This window comes from Crocuta crocuta, unplaced genomic scaffold, assembly GCF_008692635.1.
Source record: "Crocuta crocuta isolate KB4526 unplaced genomic scaffold, BGI_CrCroc_1.0 scaffold309, whole genome shotgun sequence".
Classification (NCBI taxonomy): Eukaryota; Metazoa; Chordata; class Mammalia; order Carnivora; family Hyaenidae; genus Crocuta; species Crocuta crocuta.
Window position 1 is genome coordinate 1,373,430 of NW_027531581.1, and position 27,727 is coordinate 1,401,156.

Consider the following 27,727-nt stretch of genomic DNA (forward strand, 5'->3'; position numbering starts at 1 on the left):
TTTTTTTTTTTTTTTTTAAATAAGCATTCTATTACTTTATCCTCACCTCTGAAGTAGATGTTTCTACAGATATTGGAATGCATATGAGAGTCTGAATATTTTAATTGGGGCAACATAGCTTTTGCTGAGGTAATAAACAATCTCAGCTTCTCAGTTTACTGGCTTACTGCAGTAAAAGTTTATTTCTCCCTTATGAAAATGCAGCTGCAGTCTTGGGCTATCCTCCAGGACAGTTGTCCTCTGTGTTGCAAGTCAGCAGTTTGGCTGACTTTGATCTTAGGGTTTTGCCCTTTTAACCTGAGCCCTCCACAGTTGTTAGAGCTTGGTAAAAGAGAGACTAAAGAATGCCCAGGGGCTTTGACTATCTCAGCTTGGGGAGTAGCCTAACTGTGTGAAGAGCTGGGAAATGAGAGAGAGATGAGAGAGAGATCCAGATCCAGATTTGGTGAGCCCTAATGTCTGCCATATGAAGTGATATACAAAGGTCATAGAGCTAGAAAGTGTCCAAGTTCCTGCAGAATCCATAGTTTGAATTCTATTTTTGGCGTTCCTTCTATATTGCTCAGCAAGTTTTTGAAGTGATTGATTGACCACTTTTTCAATGGGATGAATTTGTATTTTACAGAACAGGAAAACAAGTTCTTGATACTGAAAATAAAAAGCAATTAAATAATGCTTTTGCAGTTAGCTTATTAGCCTGTATTATTTCCCGATGTTTTCTTACCAATATTAAACATTATAGTGGATGCACATTGATCCTCATTGGAAAATTATCCTTTTTTATTTTTTCCTATCCTAACTCTTGAGAAAGAGTTCATCTCCATCAAGCTTCAAATTGCCTCATGTTTGCTTTTGCACAGTTGCATGTGTTTTCTTCTACATTGACTCCTTAAGGTAGATATTCTGATTGGCTTATATTTAGGGGCTAGGCCGCATCATAGGTCACAGTCCCCTCTAGAGATTGACTGACAACCCTTAGAAAAAGTATCTATCCCAGGCTTGTTTTAGTTGTGGCTGAGAGTAGGGGACTTTGCACAGTAGAATGTACCATTAACCATTGTTACTCATTCAAAAGAGCTTGTAGGCAAAGTAATTTTTCTTAGTATGGGGACAGCAGACATGGCAGGTCTCATGATAGCAAGCCTTGTTCTAATATTAGAGCTCCATCTTTTTTAGTGGTAGAGACTGGCTATACTTCAACTGAAACTTAGGACTCTGAGGAGTCCAGTTTAAAAACTGTTGTGTTCATGAGTTTGGGCTGCTGAATCTCTGAGGAGAATAAAGGAAAAGGTTATGATGATCTGGATGGAGCTGAGACTACTGAGTTACTGGAAAAAAGCAAGGGTACAATGAAAGTGAAAAGTTTTTGTGGGCTTTTTTTGTGGCACTGATTTTTTATTGAAAACTAGTAAGAAAAAAAGGCGATTAGTTTATTCAGAATGGAGGGATTGGTAATAGAACCTGCCTAATAGATTGTTAAAAAGAAGAACATCAGAAGGAAATAAGATTGGCAGCCTATCTCAGAGAAGGTGCCCTGATCAGTTAGGAAGTTTTTACCTGTAGGTAATAAAATGCCAGTTAAAATTGACTAACATAAAGACATATTTTGGTGGTGTTGTTATGTGCTTATGAATATGAACAGGCTCAGACTTGGTTCGGTGATTTTATGAGAGTATCAAGAATTCTGGTTTTTTCTATCCTTGTCTCTTCTTAAGATGGCTACCTCAGCTTTAAACAGTCTGTTCTCACACAGTAGTGTTTCAAACAGGAGAAAATAAGGTGGCCTGAACAGAAGTCTTCTCTTCCTATGTTATTTTTTGTTACCACGGAAAAAAAATCCTTCCCAGAAACCACACTGCTAGAGTCATCCCCTTCTATCCCATTTGTCTAAACTGCTTTATCTGCTCAGTCCTAGACAATGACTGGCAAAAGGAAAATTATATTTTCATGATTGGTTTACACCAATTATTATGGTCCTTATATATCTCTTAGGGCTGGGCCCAATTGCTCTCTAAACAAAATCATGATTCTGTTAAAGTAAGGTTTCCTTTTAGATAAACACAAAGCAGATTCTGCTCCTGTGATCAGAACTAAGAGTTGGCCTTACCAAAACATGAATATACTTGTTAATGCAAGTAGCTACTGGGTTATTAGTTTTTACTGCAAAAGGATGAACCAGAAAATACAGTTCACAAAATAATATGTTCATTTTGGTATAGTGTTAGATCATTATATTAGGGATCAGAAGACTGTTTTGGTAACTGATTTTGTGACCTTGTTTAAAATTACTTTGATTCATTAGGAAGACAGTCTTGCTTACAATGTTTAAGATTCCAGACTCAGGATTCAAATTGCCTGTGTTTGAATCCTAGCTCTACCATTTACACTCTCAAGTTTAATTTTTTCCAAGCCCTGCTTTTCTATGTATAAAATGAAGATACTGGGGTACCTGGGTGGCTCAGTTGGTTAAGTGACTCAGTGACTGACTTCAGCTCAGGTCATGATCTCATGGTTTGTGGGTTTGAGCCTTGTGTCGGGCTCTGTGCTGACAGCTAGCTCAGAGTCTGGAGCCTGTTTTGGATTCTGTGTCTCCCTCTCTCTCTGACCGTCCCCTGCTCACGCTGTCTCTCTCTCTCAGAAATAAATAAACATTAAAAAAAAAATGAAGGTACTTACAGGATTGTTATGAGGATTATATCAGGAAATCCTTGTAAGCTGTGTAGCTCAGTGCCTGCCTGTTATATGTGCAGACTAGATAAATATTAAAGTTATTAGTTATTTTATATGTTTAAAGTTGCAATTGTAATATGTTTTGGGGTTTTTACTCTATTTTTTGATGTCTCTTCACACCTCTCTCTGTCCATGTAACATTTGACCTTCTAAAATACCTATGATCAGCAAGAGGATAGGACTGACAAGGTTATTAGAGATAAGATGGGAGCTGGGGAGCTTGTGAGAGAAATCCGCTGGAGGGGTTGGTCTTAGAGTAGGAGGTGAAGTAGGATGAACTTTGGGAATGCTGAGTTGTAAATGGTACTTTAAAGTTAGTTGGGAAATAATTCCATGCTGAATTCTTAGAAGTGGAGGTCAGAAGAATTTATCAAGCCTCACATCCCAAGCTTTAGTGCCAGGAAAGGATAATCCATGTGAAGACCAAGACAAGAAATGGAGAAGAGAGCTATGTGCTATGCACTTTACTACAGGAGACGTCCTAGCTAAGCTATATGATATTTATTTAGGATTTATTTCACCTGTGGCTATCTACCGTTATAACATCAAATAGGAGACAAGTCTAAACACAGGAACTAACTGTATGTGCTGAATTACAGGGGGCTGAATGAGAAGAGATCTGTAAGAGAAAATAGTGCAGTATCCTAAACAAGAAGAACATGCCTTTGATCTTTTTTAACTTTTGGGTGTTAGCAGTGAACATTTTACTGGGGATGAAGAATGACAAGATACTTTGTGGAGGGAATCTTCTTTTTAGTGTTGCACTTGGTCAAGGTCATGATAGTTACAGAGTTTGGTAGCCGATAGGCCAATAGAGAGGACCCAATTATAATTATGATAGGAAGCCAAAAGAATTTTTAAAAAGTACCATAGCCTGAGAACTTCAACATGGGGTCAGTTGCTCCCAAGAGCATTATTGTTTAACAGAAAATGGAATAATTGTAATAATCTTGAGACATTTAAAATAGTAGCATTAACTCATTTTATCCTTTGTAGTAGGGCAGGGATATCTTGAGCATTGGATATATCTCCATGTAGAATGCTGAGAATTTAAAAGAAAATAAATTAAAAAGTCAATTTAGCTTTTGAAGGAATAAACTTCAACTATTTAGAATCTAAATAAAGTATAACTACATGTTACAGGATGGTAATCTTACATACCCAAACAGTGAAAATGAAACTACTCAGTACAGGACACAAGCTGAATACTAGCAAGTTCTTGTTTCTTGTTTGTATATTGTATGAGAATCACCCAGGCTCGACATCCTAAATGGGTATCTAAGAAGTACTGGAGTGAGTGCATGTTTGATATGTTTAATTATTCTAGTCCTTTTTGTTTGTTTGTTTTGTCCTGAGCCAGAAGGCTGTCATGCGTATTCCGATATTTAAAAATTGGCTAGCTCCTTTAGGTTTTTGTATTTTTTTTTAAGATGATATTTTTTCAGGCTTCTCTTACCCCAGAGGTAATGATTAACATATAAAATTGTACGTTTTGTTGTTATACATATAAAATGCAATATATATTGTGAATCTATATATTTTAGTTTAACAGATAGTAGGCATCTGCTTTATGCCATTCCCTATATGCTGTGGTTATAGCGGTGAGCAAAAACAGATTTACTCTCTACTCCCCTGAAATTAAGTCAAGTAGGGAAGACAAACAGTTTACACAAAAGAGTATATCAGTATATCATGAATAAATACTTTAAAGGACATGTACCAGGAGCACTATGGAAGCCAGGACTAGGTGGTTATGTGTGACCTAGTTAGGTAGATTAAAGAAGACTTCTCTAAGACTTCTCTGAGCTGGAAGCTGAAACATGAATAGGCATTAACTCAGCAATAGTGTGGCGTAGGGGGAAGAGTATGAGGCCAATGACAGAGTACGTATGGCCATTATGTGAGAATGAGTTAGAAGGCTTTGTGGATCGAGTGCAGAAGGTGAAGCAGAATGTAGAGTAAACAGCAAGGTGAGGCTAGCAAGGTAAATTATGAGGCATCCTATGTCGGACTTTGTAGACCTCATTACACAATCACTACTGCTGAGCTAAAGGAAATTGTTGGAGATTTTAGAGAATGGAGGGAAGGTTAGTGGGGGGCCAGAACCAGATAGAGCCACTTTATCATTATTAAGCTATTTTAATAGTCAAGGCAACTGGTGATAGCAGTGGTGAAGACTATAAATGAATTTCAGTGATTCTCAGGAAGTATAATCAATCAGACTTTGTGATTGTGACAGGAATGGAGGTACACTGAGTAGACTTCTTTGAGGAACTCTGCTGTAGGAAGCATAGCTGACTGACAGCTTCCATCTGCCAAAGCTTTGAATCCCATCATTGCATTCATGCCAGAACCATAATTCTTAGGCCTTTTTCAGTCATTGACTGTGTGTAACCAAACCTGGCCATCCTGATTAACAGAGGACTCCCTCCTCTAATGGGCAACTCTTGTGTGAGGACATTCCATTGGCCTGGTCAAAGCTTTCTCAGAATTGCATTACAGTCTACTACTCTTCCTAAACAATTATGCTTCCTTTCAACTTTCTTTCACAGGTCTTAGGCCTCATTAGTCTTTGTAGGATCTCCTCCTGTTCCCTCCCTCTTCTCCTTCAGAGGCCTTCCCCCTAACAAATCTCCTATACTCTATTAATTTGCTAGAGCTGCCTGCTATAACAGAGTACTACAAAACTGGGTGACTTGAACAACAAAAATGTTTCACCTTACAGTTTTGGAGGCTAGACAATTGAAATCAAGGTTATATTAATAGTCTTGGATCCTTCTGAAGGCTTTGAGGAAATATTCTGAACTGAATGTTTATTTAGCCTCCCTCCATCACCCAAATTCATATGTGACTGTATTTGAAGATGAGATAAAAGTAAAACAAGGTCATAAGGGCAGTGCCCTCATCCAATAGAGCTGTTGCATCTTATAAGAAAAGGAAGAAGATACCAGAGCTCTCTCCCTGTAAACACAAAGAAGAGGTCATGTGGGCACACAATTAAATAGCAGCTGCCTACAAGCCAAGAGAAGAAGTCTCATAATGAAACCCACCTTGCTCATACCTTGATCTTAGACTTCCCAGCCTCTAAAATGTCAGAGGCCGGCTCCGGCTGGGGTCCAGGGTCCCTGAAGGATGGACCATGTTGGCAAGGGAGGGATGAGAAAGCCAAGAGATTCTTTCTGATCACCAGGCAGGCATCTCTGCTCTGACTGGGGCTCAACTTTATTTTATAATTAAGTGTTTGGTGGAAGGCACAGAAGTGACATTTGCCTTAGACAATGATTTCCATGACAAACTGATATGTAAGAATCTCCTGGAACATAGATTTGTAGAAGACTCCTGCATAACCTTTATTAATAGTGATTGAGGTAGGGAATTTAGATGCTTATCCTATGGGGAAGGAAGGTGTCTTTAGCATACCAGACAATGTTTTTAGCATAAAAAGGGTGAAGTTACTTCTTTGTGCTGAGGGGTCAATAGTTTGTTTAAGGCAGAAGTATCAAGAAAAACAGGTCTTTCAGGAAACACAATGTTTGCTCCCATAATCACAAAAGAAGAAGTTCGTCAATAGGTTCCTTCACAGGGAGCAATCAGCATATTCAAGGCCAGAATAAGTCACTCACAAATGCTCCAAGCAGAAACAATTGGGGGGAGTGGGGAGGTGGATATCTGTCCTAAACTCTAAATTAGGCTTTTTGTCTCAGGGCCAGACTCAATTCTAACTCTTATGTTCTTAGCCCCCTTTATTATGTAAGTCTTGGATCTGCAAGGCCCATAGGAAGAGCCTTTTGACAAGCATCCACAATGCTTTCATTTGGAGTCTCTTTTGAAAAGGCAAGAATATGCTTTTCCTTATGAGCAATCTGTGAGGGGAATATCGGTCAGGTCTGAAATAGTGTAAGCCCTGGTCAATACCAGCAGCCTCATTTCTAACATGAGCCATTAGTAGCAGAAGGAGATACCAGTTTTCATTTCTCAAGGCAGGAGCTGTGCAAACGCTACCATTTCCTCTCTGTGACTGTCATCCAGCGAGACCAGGGGGGCTCCCAGCACTAAGATAGTAACAAATAAGTTTCCATTTGTTTAAGCAGTTAATTTTATGGTATTTCATTATGGCAGCCTGAGCAGAATAATATATGGAAGGTTGTTCCAGATTTCTCTCCTTGGCTCTTCATCTTCATTTGGTATTCTTTCTCTATGCATGTCTGTCTCTAAATTTCATTTTCTTCTTCTTTTTTTGACAAAATCATAATGGATTAGTGCTCATCCTAATGACTTTAACTTAATTGACTGTGTTAAGACTCTTTTCATATAAAGTCACATTCTCAGGAAGTAGGAGTTAGGATTTCAACATATGAATTTGGAGGAGACACAACAGCCCATAACATATCTCTTGTTGGTATCGACTTCTTGAAGAACTTGAAGTAATAGCTGATGGATTGAATTTTGGCAATGGGGTAAACATGAGAGACATGTTAGATAAAAGTATTTTTATAATAAGTTATATATCCAGTTGAGTTGGATTTCTTGATAAATCATCGGTAGCTAAAATTGTGACTCACTAATTTTTATTTGTATTATGTTACAGTGGCAAAATAATTAGTTTCAAAATCATTCTTGGTCACTGATTTACTTTTTTGCCAAAATTAGTCAAGACAAAGAAATTTTGTAGTAGCTATACATTTACTTATTAAGAATTACTCTATTAAAATGATTTTTAAAAAGGAGGCACCTGGGTAGCTCAGTCGGTTAAGCATCTGACTTCGGCTAGGTCATGATCTTGTGGTTTGTGAGTTTGAGACCTGCATCAGGTTCTGGCTGACAGCTCAGAGTTTGGGGCCTGTTTTGGACCCTGTGTCTCCCTCTCTCTTTTCCCATCCCTCTGTCTCTCTCTCTCTCTCTCTCTCTCTCAAAAATAAGCATTAAACAAATAAAAAAAATTACTCTGGTTAATCATTATGTCTCTCATATAGAAAAGTTTGTGTATATAAAATATCCACTAAATAATATATTCCTCAGTTAAGTTTTGAATATGCTGTAAAAGAAATTAAGAAATATTACTTACATTATTCCATACTGAATACCCTACAGGCTTTCATTGAAAAGAAAACAAAAAGAATAAAACCAGATGGGTATTGCAAGTCACATTGATCAGTTTTCTCTTTCATAGAGTAGTAAAATGAAATGGAGTTTTATTCTCTTGTGTTTATTTTATGTGGCCTCATACATTTTTACATAAAATTTTATCAAGCTTACTTTAGTAGTTTAGTTTTATTTTAGTATTGTAGCTTTTACATGTTATTTAAACAGAAACAATTCCTACCAACCTGAGTAAAATAGAATTTTAAAGAATTTGCAAACTATATTAGATAGCTCTTGGAATAATAACTTGAGTACCTAGAAGGGATCTGATCAAGATCATTTACCTGTGCATGCCATGTGATGAGTAAATATCATTCAGTATAATCAACCATATAGCTATTTTCTTTTGCCCTTAATCTTCCATATTTTCCTCTATACATTTATAAAGTCCTTATTTTTTTGTTAATTAAGAGCCAACAAAATTTTTTTTTCAGATTGCAATATGCATTTACTATATCTATATATTTATGTAATTATTGATACACATAAAGAAGATTGTGTGTCATGAGCTTAAATAAAGCATTCATTTGTGAGAAAAGAATTGTAGCTGTTTAAATTACATTAATTTTAAAGCCGCCTTACACCAGTTGTTTAAAGATAAGGTATACTGTATATTAAAAGCTAACGGTAGCCTTTTTACTAAAAATTTATTCTTTTATTTTGTGTATTGTATTTTATGTTCAATATTTATTATTATTTTAATAGATGGTTTATTAAACCTATTTAATTAAATTTATTAATTTAAATTATTAATAATTTAACAATAAATAATAAATAAATTTATTAGTTTATTAAATTAAATCTGTTTAATTCAATTAAAATTATTGGCTCAATAATTTAAAAGTTTTGCAAGTGTTTTTGACTTACCCTGCGAAAAATCACTGAATATGGATGTATTTGATGTATTTATACCCATGTTGCTGTCACACCCATGTAGCCATCAGTGCCTAGATCTTTAGACTTAGGAAATACTTTTTTGAGGAATTGCATTTCAACTTTAAATTCTATTAAAATAAATTTTATTGTTTAAATTCTCTCCCGCTGTCACCACAGAGCCCAATGCAGTACTCTATCTCGTAAACCATAAGATGATGAACTGAGCTGAAATCAAGAGCCAGATGCTTTAACCAGCTGAGCCACTCAGGTGCCCCAAGATGCTAACCTCATTTAAATTGAATTGCATTCCCCTGTTTATTTGGTACCTAACAATGTAGTTTCTCTGTAGGTTCCAGTTTTTTTAAAAATTGGATTCATGTTTAGAAGATAGCATTTATAGGGGTGCCTGGGTTGCTCAGTCGGTTACGCATCCAACTTCGGCTCAGGTCATGATCCCACAGTTCGTGGGTTCGAGTCGCGTGTCAGGCTCTGTGCTGACAGTCAGCTCAGAGCCTGGAGCCTATTTCAAATTCTGTATCTCCCTCTCTCTCTAACTTGCTCATGCTCGTTCTCTCTCTCTCTCTCTCTCTCTCTCTCTCTCAGAAATAAATAAAACATTTAAAACTTTTTAAGAAAATAGAAGATAGCATTTATATAAATGATAAAAGGACAGTGAGAGCTAAAATAAATAACAAAGTGCTCATACCAATACAGTCAAACATTTATACTATACAAAGAAGAGAAAATAGCATTATTAGCCAGATTGGCTTAGCCACTCATTTAAAGATTTGGAATTAACTCAAGAGACACGAAGACCTTGCGAGTGAAGAAGAATGTCAGCTGAGATTAAAATTTCGAGTCATTAAGGTCTATGTTTGTGTCATTCCCTTTTTTAAGACTTGCCAAGTTATCCTGTGACTAACAATGACAAGGTTATTGACATATTAAATAATCTATGACCTGGAAGGATCAAAAATAATTCAAGTGACATTAATTTCTTCTTTACTGAAAATGCCAGAATGTTTGAAAAGCCATATTTTTTAGAAAATTGAGTGAAAGACTGGCAAAAGGTAAGAGGAGAAATTCTGACTCTGAATATCCTTAACTTACACTGCCAAGTTTCTTTACTCACTTTGGTATATTAACTTTTAAACCAAAAGAATGCATGGAAATGTTATTCAATTATGTAGTTCACAAGGGCCATTAGTTATAACAAGTATAACAAGTATAACTCCCTTGTACTTTTCTGTTCTTATTTCCGGGGTTAGTAATTTTATTTTCTTGATATTTCTGTGAATTCCTTTATAATTCTAAATCACAGGTTGGTAGCTATGGCCCATCAGCCACATCTGGTTTCTTGACCTATTTTTTTAAGACCTGTAAGTCAAGTTTTTTTTTTTTTTTAACATTTTTAAAGGGTTGTGAAAAACCCAACTAACAACAACAAGAAATTAAGGTGAATATGTGACAAGAGACTGTATGTGATTGCTAGAGTCAATATTTACTATTTGATCCTTTACATAAAAAGTTTAGACCTGATATCTACATGGGTGTGAGTGTGTGTGAATGTGCTTGCACAGATATACATACATACAGACATGCACATATGGATATACTTGTTAATTTAACAACCTAAACATTTAGTTAGTCGTTTTATAAAAAAAAGACTAGCTTATATTACTTATTGCTATTTTTTAATTTTTACTATTTTTATTTTATTGTTTTTAGTTTTATGTTAGTATTAACTCTTACATTGGTTACATTTGTAGTTTTAAATACTATACTCCTTGTTTCCTGTTCCAACATGTTTGGATAGATTTTTGTCCAGGTTAGTATTATTTTCTAAATATTGATCACTGAGACCAGGTACTTTATACTCAGAAGCTAGCACAATGCCTGATGCTTCATAAGATTCAAATATTTCTTGAGTACGTTTGTGTGTATATGTGTGTTGAATCTATATGTGTGAGAAACAGTTTGTCTCTCATGGGATCCCCACTGTCATATTTGTAGAGGCTTGCATAGTTCTTCACAGTTGGCATTATATATCTTAGTATATCTTTTCACACTTACTACATGATATAAAGTGACTCAGAAACATAAACATATATGTTGTTACTGAAATATCTTGTTTTGTTTTTAACTTCCCATAGAAACTTATGTAAATCATATTTTCTTGTGTATGAATTTGAGGTTATTGCATTGGAGGTGACTTAGGCACTGATTGTAGGGACAGATTTGGATCACTGAGCTAGAATATATCATTCAGACCCTCAAATATTTAAGGAGAATCTTAATCAATCAGAAACTGTTCTACAAAGCAGTAATAGAATGGTGAACAAGCATGTATGGCTGCCCTAATGGAACTTAGTGGAAGAGAGAGGCAAACACTCAAAACACCATATCTACAAGTAAACATAAATGCAAATTACAATAAATAATTTGACGTAAAAGAACAAATTATTTGAGCAAAATCATAGAGTGCAATCCTAAATCAGAGACTTTCATATGAATTCAAATAACAGTGTTTAGCATCCGAAAATATTTTCTGTCCTCTAAACCAGTGGTTCTCAAACTGTCACATGCATCATACTGGCAAGAAGTGTTTGTTAAAACATAGGTTTCTTGGCACCAAGTTCAAAGTTTATTAGGTCTGAATGGGCATGAGGATTTGCATTTCTCATAAATTCCTAGATGATCATGATTCTGCTGGTCCAGGAAATGATACTTCAAGAACCACTAACCTGAGACAGTGCTTTTGACCACATTGGAATAACCTGTAGAACTTTAACAAAATACGGATACTTAGTTCCTCTCCAAAGGAGATATGGACTAAGTATGGAGCTTTTTAAAATACCGTAGGTGATTCTAATGTGCAGCCAGGTTTGTAAACTATTTAATGTAGAATATGAACATGTATATAGATAGAGTTTCTTAGTGGGCCAGAAAATACCTAATCCTGCCCTATGGTAAGAAGGCATGGAAGAGTTAGGGAAAAGGCTGGAATAGAAGGCTTCAGTAAAAACATGGTACCCAAACTAAGGCTTAAAAGTTTATATGTCTGTACCATCAGCTGATAGAGAAGAGAAAGTGTCAGACAGATAAAATGGTACACAACACGTAGGATTAGGATAGATTTTGTTTCACAAAAAATCTTAGGTAGTAGGTCATCTGCATTTCTGAAATGTAACCATTCTGATATTGAGGGCCTCCTACGTCAGCAACAGAGGGATAATTTATTTTTAATATACAATTAAATAAAATAATTATTTAAAATTATTTTTATTAATATGTTTAATAGGATGAGAAGAAGAAACCGAAAGACTAGAAGATACGGAGTTTTGGATACTAACATAGAAAACATGGAGTTGACACCTTTAGAACAAGATGATGAGGATGATGATAACACATTGTTTGATGCCAATCATCCTCGAAGGTAAGTATGTGTGGGACAGTTTCATTCCATGAATGAGGAGGCAAGTTCTTGATAAGTAAATTGAAAAAAATAAAGTAGAAAAAGTACAGTATTTCATATAGCAGTTTTTATCCTGACAGATTTTATTTAGTTCTATTTAATGAACTTCTTTGTGCTACCCAATCAATAGCTCTCATGTGCATTGCTTTGCTAAAATAAGTATAAATAGAATACCACCCCCAAAAGAAATCTTCATTGTAGGTCTCCTTGTAGAGCTTTGTTCTTTTAACTGCTAAATACGGACAACACGTAGTAAGTCTGTGTATGTGAGTATGTGTGGGAGAGAGAGAGAAAGAGAAATATTAGTAAACTTGATTTTCTTTTTTCATTCTGAAGATATTTTTATTTTAGTCTGTTATTCTATTTGTAAATCATGGTTTGTTTTTCTGCTTTGTTTTGTTTTGTTGCAAAATTGTGGTACTAATGGTCTGGTAGTATAGCTATAGTATCTATTCTCAGATCACTTTTTGCTGACTGTTAAGATGCTTCCTAAGAGGTTTGGATAAGCTTAGTTACATGGCTATGGTCTTAGTTCCAAAGCAGATGGAATGAAGAAAGGAGGTAGTAAAAATCCCCTCAATAGGGAAAGACATGTTGGAATAGAGGGGAGATTATTTGGGCAAAAGAAAACTAAAGTCCAGATTGAGGTATAAATACCGTGAGTTCAGAAATCTTGGATTTTTATACATGCAAGGATGGGAGGATCAGCTTTAGCAGGACATAGGGATGTGCAAAGTTTTTTGTTTGTTTGTTTTTGAGGGTAATGTATAGAGTATTATAATCTGCTAAAGAATTTGGTATCACCCTGCTGCTTTTGGGGAACCATTGATGGTATTTGTGTAGAGTGTATGTTATCAGATGATCAGATTTATGTTTTAGAACAGTATATCTTGTACTAGTGGAGACGGTGCTCTAGAAGAGCTAAAGTATGGAGAGGGACAGAACCAGTGAATATGGAAGTCATACAAAGGAGGAAATGGTTTCCATGAGATCTAATTAGCTGTAATTTTCTTTTATTTTGTATCCTGCCTCATCACAGAGCTTTCTCCAATACTTATCCCTCTCCTGTTGCCCACTTTTCATAAATTTTGTGTTCATTAGAGAGCTAGACATTTATCAGAGTTACATAAACAGAAAGATTAAGTATGGGGTGGTATGAGAATTTGTAGTAGAGGCATAGAACAGTTAACCAAACCCCAATGGCCATAAGCCTCTTAGATGTGATATGTTAATGGAGGCCAGAAATTAACAAAATTAAATGTGAATATAGACATGGGAGTTGGAGAGAGAACAGCAGGCACACAGTACAAGAGGCAAAAAAGAATATAGTATTCAAGAAATTAAAAAGAAGTTAAATAGATGCAGGAGCGCCTGGGTGACTCAGTCCGTTAAGCAGTCAGCTCTTGATTTCAGCTCAGTCGTGAGATTCAGCCCCACGTCAGGCTCCATGCTGAGAGTTGAGCCTGCTTAAGATTCTCTCTCTTTCTCTCTCTCTCTCTCTCTTTCTCTCCCCTCCTATCCCCCTCTGCCCTGCTTGCTCACTCTCTCTAAAAAATAGAAGTAAGTTTAAAAAATAATAAAAAATAAATAAGTTAAATAGAATCTATGTTAATCTGTGTGAGAATAAATGAATGAGTGAATGCATAATTTTTGAGCTTTGAATGCAAAAGTAAGAGTGATAAGCAAGGCAGAACAAAGAATCAAAAGGCAGATCATGATCCATGGCAATCAGTGAGAAATTATTCTACAGGTTATGAAAAGCCACTTGGAAAATTTTAAGACAGAAACATAGTCAAAGTTGTGTTTTGAAGATTATATAGATTGGAGAAAAATAAGATAAGGATTAAGGCAACCAGGAAGACCAGTTAGATAGTACAAGTACATGGGGTGGCCGGTAGTAGAGTGATAGTAAGAGAAGTGGAAAGGAGTTAATAATGCAAGAGACTTTGAAGGGTATTATGAATCACATTTAGAAATTGGATTTGGAGAATTAAGGCAGCAAAAATGATTATAATAATAGGGAAGCATGTTTCAGGAGTAATTAGAATTATCAATGATAATCTTTAGTTTTTAGTACTATGACTCCACTTATTTAAAAAAAGACCTAGAAAAAAACTTTACTGTAGGTATGTTTAATTAAAGTAAGGAGAATAGCAAATAAACAGTGCTTACATATTCATTCATTCATTCATTTATTGATCCAAGAAATGAAATGATTGAGAAGCTATTTATACAACTGTTTAGTGCCTAGCACTGATCTGGGATACAGTAGAGCAACAAAAACAACAGAAAAAGAAAAAAATGCTAACTTTGTGAAGCTTAACTTCTAGTGACAAAGACGTGAGATTGGAAGGTTAACAGTTCATTTTCATTTTCCCTTCTAATCCTTCTTTGTTGATTTACTTTTTTCTAAAGAGCATGTATTTATGCATTACTTTAGGAAAAAAAGACTGACTTTTTGTTTGGGAATAATTTCAGAAAAGTTATAAGAAAAAAATAGTACAAAGACTATCCTATTATTTTTTTGAATGTTTATTGAAAGAGAGAGAGAGAGAGAGAGAGAATGAGCAGGGGAGGGGCAGAGAGATAGAGAGGGAGACACAAAATCTGAAGCTGGCTCCAGCCTTCAAGCTGTCAGCACAGAGTCTGATGTGGGGTTGAACTCACGAACTGCAAGATCATTACCTGGACTAAAGTCGGATGCTTAACCAACTGAGCCACCCAGGCGTCCCGGAATATCCCATTAGTTTTAAATCTAGATTTACCTATTGTTAACATTTTACTTAAGAGACTCAACTATAAAGAACAAACTGAGGGTTGCTGGAGGGGAGTCCGGCAGGGGATGGGCTATGTGGGTGATGGGTATTGAAGAGGGCACCTATTATGATAAACATCGGGTGTTGTACAGAAGTAATGAATCATTCATTCCCACTCCTGTAACCAATATTACACTATATGTTAACTAACTAGAATTTAAATAAAAACAAAAAACACACATTTTACTTCATTTCTTCTCTTGTATTCTCTCTGTCTCATAGTGTAGATACAGAAGAATGCATCTCCTTCATTTTATGTTTACTTAATATTCTGATGTTTCCTTATAATTAGATTCATGTTATGCATTCTTACCTGAAATACTTTCTCGAGCTGTTGTATCTGGAGACACACAGTGTCCTTCTTTCCTTCATTAGCAATTCATTACTAATCAAAATTAGTAGTAATTTTGATGTACCTATCTAAAGTTTTGCCCAATTTCTCCTATATGTGACCTTTTCCCCCTCATTGCAACTAGTAAGATATTTTAAAATCATGAAAATATTCTGCTTCTTATCAAAATCTCCCTCTAGGTTTAGCAGTCATTTGTCTTAATTCTTGCCTCATCTGATCTTCACTGTGGTAGTTGCAAAATAATGATTTTCCAACTTCAACATTTCCTTCATATCTGCTAATTAGTATCAATATTATAGTATAAGCAAGAGCTTTCTCTCATTCTTTTTGCATTCATTTATCTAACTATTGACAGTATGGAATCATGATTTTTCTCTTGTTTCAGTGGTTTATAATTCATTGCTGTACTTGCCATTGGGAGCCTCTTCAAGCTGGCTTCTGTGCCCTTGTGATTTGCTCTAATTTTTTTAAAGCACTTCCTTACTTTCTGGCCTAATATGATATTCCAGACTCATTTTGTATCTACCCTGCCCTAGCAATGGAATCAGCCAATTCTCCAAAGAGCTTTGGTTTCTATGAGTGGGCCCTAAATAAGCTCTTTATTACTAAAGTGTGTCCTTACTTCTTGGCGCTTTCAGCCAGTAGGTCTATGAAATGTGCACACACACACACACACACACACACACACACACACCTGTATAATATGCGTATTCACATATATACATAAACTTTACGTAGCATTAGTTCATACCTCCCATTCTATCATGCTGGTATATCACCACTGGGTTCTTTCTTGTGTTCTTCCTTTTCCGTAACTGCATTCTCTTTGTTCTGTCACACGAATGACTTCCAGCAATGTTCTGGATCTCAACAACTTGAGCACATTTACTCATTTGCTTAATCCTAAAATAATATTAACACAGGTTCAGAATTGCTTTACCGCTATATAAACAAGCCAGCTAAGGTTTAGAGTTTGTTAGTTTTCTCTTCACAACTTCATCTTGCCCAAGACACAATATATAGTTATGCACGTGATTTGGCTTATTTCTTTTCTCCTCTCCTCTTCAGTGATTATTATAATCACTTGAAATATTCTGTTTTAGATTTTTCCTCCATTTCCCATTTTCTTTTCTTTTCTTTTTTTTTTAATATTTTTATTTATTTCCAGGAGAGAGAGAGAGAGATAGCGTGAGCAGGGGAGGGTCAGAGAGAGAGGGAGTCACAGACTGAAACAGGCTCCAGGCTCTGAGCTGGCAGTCAGCACAGAGCCCGACGCGGGGCTCGAACCCACAAACCGCGAGATCATGACCTAAGAGAAAGTCGGATGCTTAACCGACTAAGCCACCCAGGCACCCCCTCCCTTTCCCATTTTCATTGGCATTTTTAATATGAAAAATAGTGACATGCTTCCAAAAGTATAAACATTTATACAAAACTTTTTTTGAAAAATATACACACACATACACTCAGAAATATTCCCTCTTGTATTATTCCACCTCCTTCTCTCCACATCACCCCTTTAGGTAATCACTTTCATTATTTTCTGGTTTATCTTCCCTCTGTTTTGGGGTTGTTGTTTTTTTTTTGATAAAAGTTGGCAGAAATATGTATTTCTTATGCTTCCTTTCTTTCTTACACAAGAGGTACAATATATGTTCTTTTATACTTTTTTGTTTTTAATATCTCCTATAAGTCATGCTGTATAACTTCATAAAGATATTTTTCATTTTTAACACCTGTTTAGTACCCCATGGTGTGTAGGTAGGTACTATGGTTTATTCGATCCATTGCCTATGTTTTGACATTTAGATAGTTGTAATTACTTTGTAATTACAAGTTATTCTACAGTGAATAACCTTGAGCATATGCATTTTCAGAGTAAATTTCTAGTATTGGGATTATGTGTGGAAGAATGTGAAAGCATTTTAACCATGAAAATATGAGTCACCCCAGTGGAAATAGCAAATTGCATGGATTTTTTTTTTTTCCATTAAAAGCAGTGATAAACTGCCTGTCATTTGTCTCCAAATACTCTAAGCTGTGGGGATATGTTGGTGAACAAAATTGGACAAAATACCCATCTTTATATAGTTAAGAATGTAGTAGATAGATATTCACAGGCCAGAAATATAGAAGAAATCTTGACTAGACTTGCGATTCCCCTTATTGGTTTTTGAACTTGCCAAAATCAGGGGTAATGTTCTTCTCTAGGCCAGACCTACGATGCAAAATGAGCAATAAGATGGATATTTCCATACACCAGGAAGCAGGGATCAAACAGTTCATCTGTTCTCCTTTTTTATTCTTTTTCAAACAATATTAAGCCTCATTTAAATAACACTGACACTGATTCTAGACCTCTGCTTTGATTTTTTTTCATAGTCTTTGCAGTTATGGACCCCTTTCTCTGTCTGTCACTTTGGGGAAGGTGGACACATTTCTTCTCTACTTTGTAGCTGTGTGTTTATATTCCTGTTACCTTCTGTAGCTTAGAGATTATTGTCAGTAATGAGATATACAGGCCAAACTCTGCTACTTCATTTGAAGCTGATTCATTGGGCAAGACTCTCTGACCTCCTAGATTAAACATGCATTATTCCATCAATTTAGTCAACATTTCATATTTATCTTATGGGAAAGATATATACAGATCTTATTGTGACTGACTTTAGTAAGAGATAATCAGGGTTAATACCATTTGTTTCTCCTATTAATAAAGAAGGAAGAGCACCTAGGTGGCTCAGTCAGTTAAAGGTCTGACTCTTGATTTTGGCTCAGGTCATGATCTCATGGGGTTTGTGAAATCAATCTCTCTCTCTCTCTCAATCTCTCTCTCTCCCCTCCCCCCTTCACTTGTGCACTCTAGCTCTCTCTCTCTCAAAACAAGTAAATACACTTTTAAAAAGTTAATAAAGAGGGGAAATCAGTCCTTGTATGGAGAATGTATTGTAAGGTGTTTTTAGGCCCTGAAAGAGGATGTTCACCTCTTCCCAGAAGTCCTACTATATAAATGATAGAATAAATCAAGGGAATGGATGATATAGGTAGAAATGTCTTTAGAGGGATAAGATCACAGATGTTATCAATGAACCCAGTGGGGAGCCTGAACAGAGTGGGGTAAGAGAACTACAATAGGAGCAATTATAATAATCATTTGTTAGTAGGTACCTACTTTAGTGAAGGATATACCAGACACTGTACTGAGTTCCTTACATGTACTATGAAATTAAGACAGTCTTGCAAAGTAGTTCCTATTGGTCTTATTCTTTTTTTTTCTTTTTTCTTTTTTTTTTTAACATTTATTTACCTTTTGAGAAAGAGAACACAAGCAGGGGAGGGACGGGAAGAGAACAAGAGACTCAGAATCTGAAGCAGGCTCCAGGCTCTGAGCTGTCAGCACAGAGCCTGACTTGGGGCTCGAACCAACAAACCATAGGATTATGACCAGCTGAAATCCAAGCTTAACTGACTGAGCCACCCAGGCCTTCTCCCCTCCCTCCCCCACCAGCCATTGGTCTTATTTAAAGATAGGATATCTGAGTCTCAGAGAGTTTAAGTAATAGGTTTCACTTCCTCCTGTAATCTAATTCCATTTTTAAAACATTTATTTGATTTATACTTTTATAAAGAGAATAATTCTAAATTCTCTTCATTCTGTCTTCTATATCAGCACTTGCTATTACTGTTTATTTTGCAAATGAGGACCCTAATAATAAGGAAGGTAAATATTATGATATGCCTGCTTTGCCAACTGCAATGCAGAATCATATTAGTCTTAGAGTATAATTGCTGGTAATTCTTGTGGGATCAGCTCTTACTGATGCTGCCTTCATTGTTTAAGTGCTTTCTAAAATTAGTTCCTCTTTATTTTTCAGATTCTATCCACAAAATAACAGGAAGCAAGTTATTTTCAGAGAGGCAAATGAATTTCCTTGCTTATAATTTTATCACAGCATAAAACCTCTTTTGTAGTCAGCTGTCTCTGAGAGGAGTGTTTTTACTGTGGATTTTAATACATCAGAATTTTAATGGTTATTGTTGGTAGTTAAGATTTGAGGTAATTATTTTCACTGTTTCTTTGTATTAGATGGAACCGTATGATACTGCCAATATGTGGTTTCATCAAAATTTACTCAAGGAAATTTATTACTTCATATAATAGTATGTCACAGATAGGGGCAATTCTGGACACAGTACATTAAGGCTGTGGCTTCTTTTCTTTGTTCTGCACATCTTCATGTGTTGGCTTCACTTTTAGGATGATAATAGGATGGGGCCAGCAGTTTCTACAATCATATCTAGAATGGCAACTTTCAATGGAAATTAGGGACTTGCTCTCCTGTTTCCGTTTCTTGGGAATGAGAAAAGTTTCCACAGAAATTCTAAATACGGTTGTTGTTGTTTTTGTTTTCTATATCATTGGTCATGTGGCCATTTCTAAACTAAACCCTTGAGAAATAAAATGGAAGTACCAAAATTAGGTAAGAATTTTCATTTCTGTTCCAATGGATATTGAGGAATTATCCACTATTGTCACCATATCTATCTAGTATTTTCAGCACTGAGGTTAATACGGGGAAATTGGGAAAATGTAGGAATGTGAAAAAAATAACTTGAGCAAAGTGGTTAAGATAACTTCTCTTGAATTTGCTATTGATATCTGAATTTTGTATATGAGAGGTGATTTCTTGTGTTTGGTTACTGAAACATTTTATACAAAGAAATCATAAAACTGAAAAGCAAATGTTGGTTTTTTAACTGTTGTGTAAGGATGTTTCAGCCCTCTTGCATAGAAAAACTTTTGAGGAATCAGCATATACTGACAAAAAATTCCAGTTTCCTCAAAGAAAAATATTGGAGACAGACTCATAACCAGTCCCAAAAACAGTTTAAATGTGTTTTATGACACAAAACAACAAATGGGAACAGTACTTTGTTGCTCTTCTGTTTGATTTCTACCAAACAGTAAAATAATCAGTAGTATTTTATAATGATTTAAACTACAGAGCATTTTAACAATCTTGGTAGCAGCTTCTAAAAGCTGGCACTTATATCACTTCAAGTCTGTTTTAGTAATTTTTGTCAAGTATGTAATTTTTAAAATCCTAAATTTGCTTCTTAGCTACTTCTATTCTGCTTCATTAAATTTAATATTGTATGTCTTCATTACATTGGTGCTCAATGTTACTTGACCACAAAATATTTTCTGGATATTAACATCACTATATCAGAATTCAAAAGCAGATTTGATATAAATATTTGACCAGAAACACTTATTAAGAAGATCTTATTCAAACAGTTACCAATTTGAAAATAGTTCTAATTTCTAAAACACTACTTTCAATGTGAAACATAATATATTATCAGAATAAACACTAAGATTATTTGAAATAAATAGAATATAGGAGAATGTCAAATTACTAATGTTTACTTTAGATAAAAATTGGTAATGTTATCTTACTAGACTGTGCTTTATCCACTTAAAGGGTACTATGCAGTCTTTGTCATTATTTAAATGATAAAAGTAATAACTAATAAAAGCTAATAAAAGAGAACCTTAAGATTGTTGGGGTTTTTTTGGTATGTTTTACTTTTCTTTGGACATTGAGCCTTAGAAGAAAATTTGCCTTGCTTCATTAACTAGGCATAACAATGTGCTTAAGAACATGAATTATTTTAACATCAGATTTTATTTCATAATGGTCTTTTCTCATTTCATTACATGGTCTACAGTTATCATGTCTAATTTTGATAGCTACTAGCCACATGTGACTCTTGCACATTTGAATTGTGACTAGTGTGACTGAGGAACCGAAATTTTAATTTTATTGGATTTTAACTAATTGAAATTACACTATAAATTTCTCAATGTGGCTAGTGGCTGTTGGCTATTGTGCTGGACAGAACAGACCTAAAGTGAAAGTGATTTGATTGATCTGATAAAAATTAATTCTATTAAATGAAAACTTATACAACAGTTAAATCACAAATTTCTGTTCATATACTGGTTGATCCATTTAGTGAAATGCTTACTGCTTTTGTTCAGGACTTATACCCTGCTGTGACTGTTTGGGTTGCAGTCTCTCTAAGGTGAGATAGATGGATATAGGAGGCAGGGCATAGCTACCCCACGAGGCTGGTGGGACAAGGACCTCAAGTCTATGGACAGAAAAGTTACAAACACAGTTATTAAGTCATTAACCTTTCCTAGTGTTCTCAGATAGTATTCAGTCTTCCAGATCCATAGATACTTTATCTTCTTTAAAAGAACTTGGGAGGGAAAACAAAACACAACAGAAACAAAACAAAACAAAATACTCCAGGCATCTAATATTTTCAGTTTTAAAAAATGAATTAACAGTAACAATACTCTTCACTAGGACAGTTTTTTTTTTCAAAATTAATAAGGATGTGTAGCTGTTTTGACAGTTTAAGATTTTCTGAGTTAGCTTTTAAGTTAACCTTGAAAATGGTGTCTTTTTAAAATTATTGCATCATTGTGTCATATGAAGAGACAGAACATTCTTGAGGTTTGAAAAGTACTCAAACTGAAGTTTCCATAAAAATTAAAAACTGCACAGTTGCTTTACCTCATAGAAGAGTGACTTTTTTTATTGTGTTAAGAATACTTAACATGAGCTCTACCTTTCTAAATTTTTAGGTACACAATACAGTATTATTAACTGTAGATGCAATGCTGTATGACAAATATCTAGAACTTACTCATCTTGCGTACCTGAAATTTTATACCCATTGAATAACAATTCTGCATTTCATTTTCCCTCAGCCCCCAGCAACTGCCATTCTACTCTCTGCTTCTCTATGATTGACTATTTTCACAACTGTTTTACTTTCTCTATTTTAATAAAGAGCATAGAATAATAGAAGTTTTTTTCTGAATTCAAGAATTCTCTCATTTCATAAGAAATCTGTAGTAGTTGGCTCTTGGCATCGATTCTATTGGATCATTGGGTCTAAATTTATGCAGTTTTCTCCAGCTTTTCCTCATGCTTGTCTCATCCTGGTTATATAACTGCTGTAAGTTCAGTCACCACATCTGTGTTTTGGGTAACAAGAGGCTAGGAGGCAAAAATCCACCTCACCCCAGTCTCCTTATCAGAAAATCGAAATTTCTCAGAACTTCTTCCAAATAGACTTCCACCCCCTTTTGCTAGTAAAACCAAAACCAAAAATGAGTCAATATTTTTATCAGCAAACAAAAAGGAGACTAGGGTTCAATAGACAGCTTATAATATGTCACCTGGACTATTCATAATGATTCGAAGGTTAAATTTGGCAGCTAGGAAGAGAAAAATATTTGGGTTTGAATGTCAAGAATCAATGTGTATGTGTTTTAAGGAATTATTGTTCATGAGCAGTACAAGTAGGAATCTAATGTCATAAATGGAGTAGCTTTTTGTGTATGAGTGTGCAGTGGGAATTCTGTAAATAGAAAAATAGAGTGTCTGATCTAATCTGTTATAACCTTTAAACTTCTGTGACTAGAGCTGCATGACTGAGGAGTGTTGTGGTAAAATAAGGAGCAACAGAATATGATTATGTAGATTGAAATGCTTCTTGAGCTTCAGTCATTGATAACTGAATCTCTTTTTTTCTGTTTCTTGAATCTTGGCTGTTTTTCCTTATCATGTCCCCTGGCAAGCAGTGCAGCTGGTCTGCCTCTCTAAACTCTTTCCCAGGTCTTGGACTCTATAATAGTTTTCTGATTTCATCCTGAAGATTTCCATAAAAAGACATCCTTAAATTCTTGGAAACTGTTTTATCCCATTCTTTTTTAAAAAACTTTAATAAGCAGATTTTTTAAGTTTATTGATTTATTTTTGAGCAGAAAGAGCACAAGCAGGAGAGGGGCAGAGAGAGAGGGAGAAAGAGAATCCCAAGCAGTTTGATGCAGAGCTCAAACTCACAAATCTTGAGACCATGACCTGAGCTGAAATCAAGCTAGATGTTTAACAAACTGAGCCATCCAGGTGCCCCTATGGTTTAATATTTTGAAGTTGTTTCAGTTGTTCAGTTGAGAGATAGTAAATCAGAAACAAAAGCTAATTTAGGAGGGGAAGGAAATGAAAGTCTTTGAGAAGGCATTAATACTCAATAGAATGCAGGGCTTGAGAAGTAGTCAAAGGACCTCAGGGCCTCCATTGGAATGGTGATTAGGTAGATTGCATTACCATTATTTGAGATAAGAGGGTTCAGAGGAAGACTAGATTTAAGGCTGACAGATGATGAGTTTGATTCTTGATAGGTTAAAAATGTTTCCTATAGGGCTTGTAGAGAAAGGACACCTTCAGTATTGTTTGGTCTGTAGTTTAATCATTCCAGAGAAATTAGGGAATCGTGGTTCCACAAAGCACATAGCACGTGATAGACAGGATGAAACATCTGGGATATAATTCTGAGGAAATCCCAATTCAAGGAATGCAATATTCTAAGTAGAAAAGCAGGTTATACAGTATGGAGAACAAAAATAAGTTCAACAAAATGTTGGGTAAATGTAATAGCAGGGTGTGCATGTTCATATATGTTTTGGGGTTGGTTTTGAATCTTAAAATGCATTTCTGGAACTGTAAGAGATTCTTCATGTACGAGCTACATCTTGATCTCAAAAGGTTTTAGAGTGTCACTGTTAAATGTTTCTTAGGTTCTCAGAAGTGGTCTAGTTCAAAAGGCTGGGCAATGCTACATTTGGGAATTGGGTCCTTGTCATTTTGTGTTCTTACTCTACTAAATGGAAGTGCAAGTTTTATTCTTATTTTGTTCATAGTCCACAAATTCATTATCAAAATGCTCAACAGTTTTAGGCATGCAAAGGACAAAGGTTGTGTAGAAATGATTGGGACTAGGTTATGTTGTTTTTTAATAACCTTTGATATCTTTGTTAAAATCTTGAATTTATTCTCAAATTAAAATATATTAGAATTTCATCAGCTTTAGATTGTTTACTAAAGATTCAGATAAAACAATAAATTAGAAGAGAGTATTATTCATATCTCCCATTAAGTTCTAAATGTTAATGGTGATTATAAAGGAAAATTTATTATGTTAGTAAAATCAGCACAGCTTTGGCTGTTCTTTTACTTTAACTAAATACTTTTGATTGTAATGGTTCTTACTAGCAGAAATTTCTTGGAACCTATGGTTTAGATTAACATTACAACCTGATGTATAATTAGAATTAAGCTGTATAAAAATGTATATCCTTGGGGTGCCGGGATAGCTTAGTTGGTTGAGCATCTGACTCTAGATTTTGGCTCAGGTCATGATCCCAGGGTTGTGAATTCAAGCCCCTTGTGTGGGTCTGCTTATGATGTCTGCTTATGATATTCTCTCTCTCTGGATCAAGAAGATGTGGTTTATCTATACAATGGAATACTACATGGCAATGAGAAAGAATGAAATCTGGCCATGTGTAGCAACCTGGATGGACCTTGAGGGTGTTATGCTAAACGAAATAAGTCAGGTAGAGAAGGACAAATATCATATTTGCATGTGTAGGAGGATTAGAAGGAACTTAACGGAGGACCATGGGGGAGAAGGCGGGAAATGGTGGGGGAGAGGGAGAGAGGCAAACCATGAGAGACTCTTGAATGTTGAGAAAAAACTGAGGACTGATGTATGTGGGGGAGGAGGGGGGAGATGGGCATGGAGGAGGACACTTGTGGGGATGAGCACTGGGTTTTATATGGAAACCAACTTGACAATAAACTATTTGTAAAAAATATTAAAAAATAAAAAAAGACCAAAAAAAAAAGAAAGAAAGAAACAACCCAAACTAAAAAAAGAAAAAAAAAGATATTCTCTCTCTCTCTCTCTGCCTCTGCCCTTTTCCCCAACTTGCCCTCTAAAATATAAATAACTACATAAATAAATGCGTAAATAAATAAAACATTTGATGAAACTATAACTTCATATTACCATAAATTAGTCAATAAAGTAAGAAGATGGGCAAAGTTACCTCATATGTTTATGGAAAACCTCTGAATAGATACATTTTATAACTGTATTTTGAGGATTAAAAACTTTATTTTGTTTCCAAGTATACTTACAGCCCTGCAGCTTCAGTTTAATCCTTATTTGTGAAGGTTTAGAAATAGGGCCAGTTAAGAATTGTACTTACAGAAATTATAGAAAGAAATAACTGTGTTGTCTACCTAAGTCAATTAAGGTTGTTTATGAATATGTGAGGGTATTACTTCAGTATGACTATGAAATAGTTTTTAATTACCCACATCGGTTATATATAAAACCTCTTTGGAAATGTTAGAATTATAATTCAAAAGATAGGATCTGATTTAATTAATATATGCAAAATAATCATTTGTTTTATTCAGTGCCATTCATTGTAATTCCCTTACATTAAATACTTTCATTACCTTCCTGCAACTCCAAATCTTTGGGGATGTTTTTAAATGTGTTGAAATTTATTACAGGATGAGCATTTATAGTTTTTGTTCTGTTTTGTTTATTTGCAGATAAGAATGTGCCTTTTGATGAAAGGACTTCATCTTTCTACAATGAAGAGCAGAATTTCTATGTTTAAGGAATAAGAAGCCACTTTATCACTAGGGGCGGGGTATTTAAGTTATATATATTATGAGAACCTATAATTTGTTGTTGCAATAAATACTGTATCATTTTGTTATGTCTTTGAATGTATAGAAGTGCTCTTAATGGGCTCAGAGTTGTTGGGAGTAAACTGCACTATGGTAGAAATCTGGGTGAAAATTACTTTAAAGCAGGGTGTTTTCTGATCAGTTATTGTTTCTTGCTTACCATATTGATGTAAACAGTTTTATATATTAATCAGTTAATGTTTTGTTTTTTTGTGGGTTTTGGGTGGGTCTTTTTGTTTTGGGGAGGGTTTTTTGCCTTTTTCTTTTTTTGCTAAAACTATAAATCCCAACAACCAACTGGTGTGTAAAAATAATTTAAAATTTCCTTACCAAGATGTATTTCCCATTTTTGTGGGAAAAAGAAGCCAAATTTATTACTTTGCATTTGCTTTTTTTTTTTGTAAATTAATAAATGTCTGAGTTGTTTGCAAAACAATAAATGATGTAAAACTTCTTTGAATGTGGTACAGACAGTATATGCTTACAGAATAAACTCAAAGACTATAGAACTATATATTAATATATATGTTTTGTATGGTTTCTAGAAAAATCTTTAAAAAAGTTTATTGAGCAATTTACTTGTTAAATTAAGATACCTTCTTTGATTAGATATTTTAGAAAAATGAGAATTTCAAAGACATTTTATTTATTTACACTATTTTGAAAGATAGAAGTGATAACAAAACATTTCAGTCGTGTATTTTGGTGCCAGAGAGTAAGGAATTAAAATAAGTGCATAGACTTTGGAGTCAGACAGACCTGAATACAGAGACTGACTTTATTAACTCTAAGCTAATTATTTAACCCTGTTGAGCTTCAGTTTTTCACATTGTAAAAATTAAAAAGGAACTTATAGGGAAAGCATTGGTCACAAATTTAGTTGCTTTAGGGGCCAGGGAGGTAATTTAAATATGCATGTGTCTGTCAGGATAGTCTAAGTCATTTAGTAGCAACAGATGGTCCCGAAATCACAGTGGGTTACAACAAAGATTTATTTCTCACTCATGCTGCCCGTTTGTAATGGACTGTGATTCTGCTCTTCGTTGTTTCTTCTTCAGGGTCAGTGCTGCCGGAGAAACCTCTGCCTGGAATATTGCCTCGTAGCTAAATGTCCAGACATGGTGAACTGCATGCTAGTTCATAAGCTTCTGCCCTAAAGTGATATATTTCACTTCCATCTACATTTTATTGGCCAAAACACACCCTAAGGCTACTCCAGAGTTCAACAAGGCAAAGATAGGGAATCCTCTAGCAAAGAGGTAAGTTGGAGTATTTGGCCACCTGAAATGCCAACTTAGTTTTACCAAGTATGCTAACTGCCTTAACTACAATGAGTCTAGTCCTCCTGATGTCACTGTATTTTTATATGTTGTCAAAGTAGATACTTAAAAGTGAAAATACATGTCCTCTTCTGAAGGGAGCAGCCTCAGTTTGGCTCCCACCAATAGTTACTATGAGGAAACACTTTTCCAGTACTAATAACTCATAGTTTTAATTTCTAAGAGAAGCCAAGAATCCAGATTTCTTATATGAACTTTCCTCATTTTAAAATGTAGTTAAAACAACATAATTTGGATTTAAATCTAGCCCCCTACCTACCATTTTGTGATACTTGAAAATCATATACTGTAGTATCTTAGAAATAGTAATAATTAATTTACTAACTGCTGATATTTATAAACTGACTTTTGCATTAAAAACT

At 35.1% G+C, this 27,727-nt stretch overlaps 1 protein-coding gene across 2 annotated transcripts in view; it reads left to right on the top strand.

The window, feature by feature from the left end:
* Positions 1 to 26,539, top strand: part of FAM174A (family with sequence similarity 174 member A) — a 38,882-nt gene extending 12,343 nt beyond the window's left edge. Inside the window, exons 2-3 of one of the 2 annotated variants that reach the window (XM_077772756.1) lie at positions 12,050 to 12,184; positions 25,885 to 26,539. In XM_077772756.1, coding sequence (XP_077628882.1) covers positions 12,050 to 12,184; positions 25,885 to 25,888 — 139 coding nt within the window. In that variant the 3' untranslated portion in view covers positions 25,889 to 26,539. Of the gene's footprint in view, positions 1 to 12,049; positions 12,189 to 25,884 lie in introns of those variants that run through there. The other variant, XM_077772757.1, reaches the window with a different exon arrangement.
* The last annotated feature ends 1,188 nt before the right edge of the window (positions 26,540 to 27,727 follow it).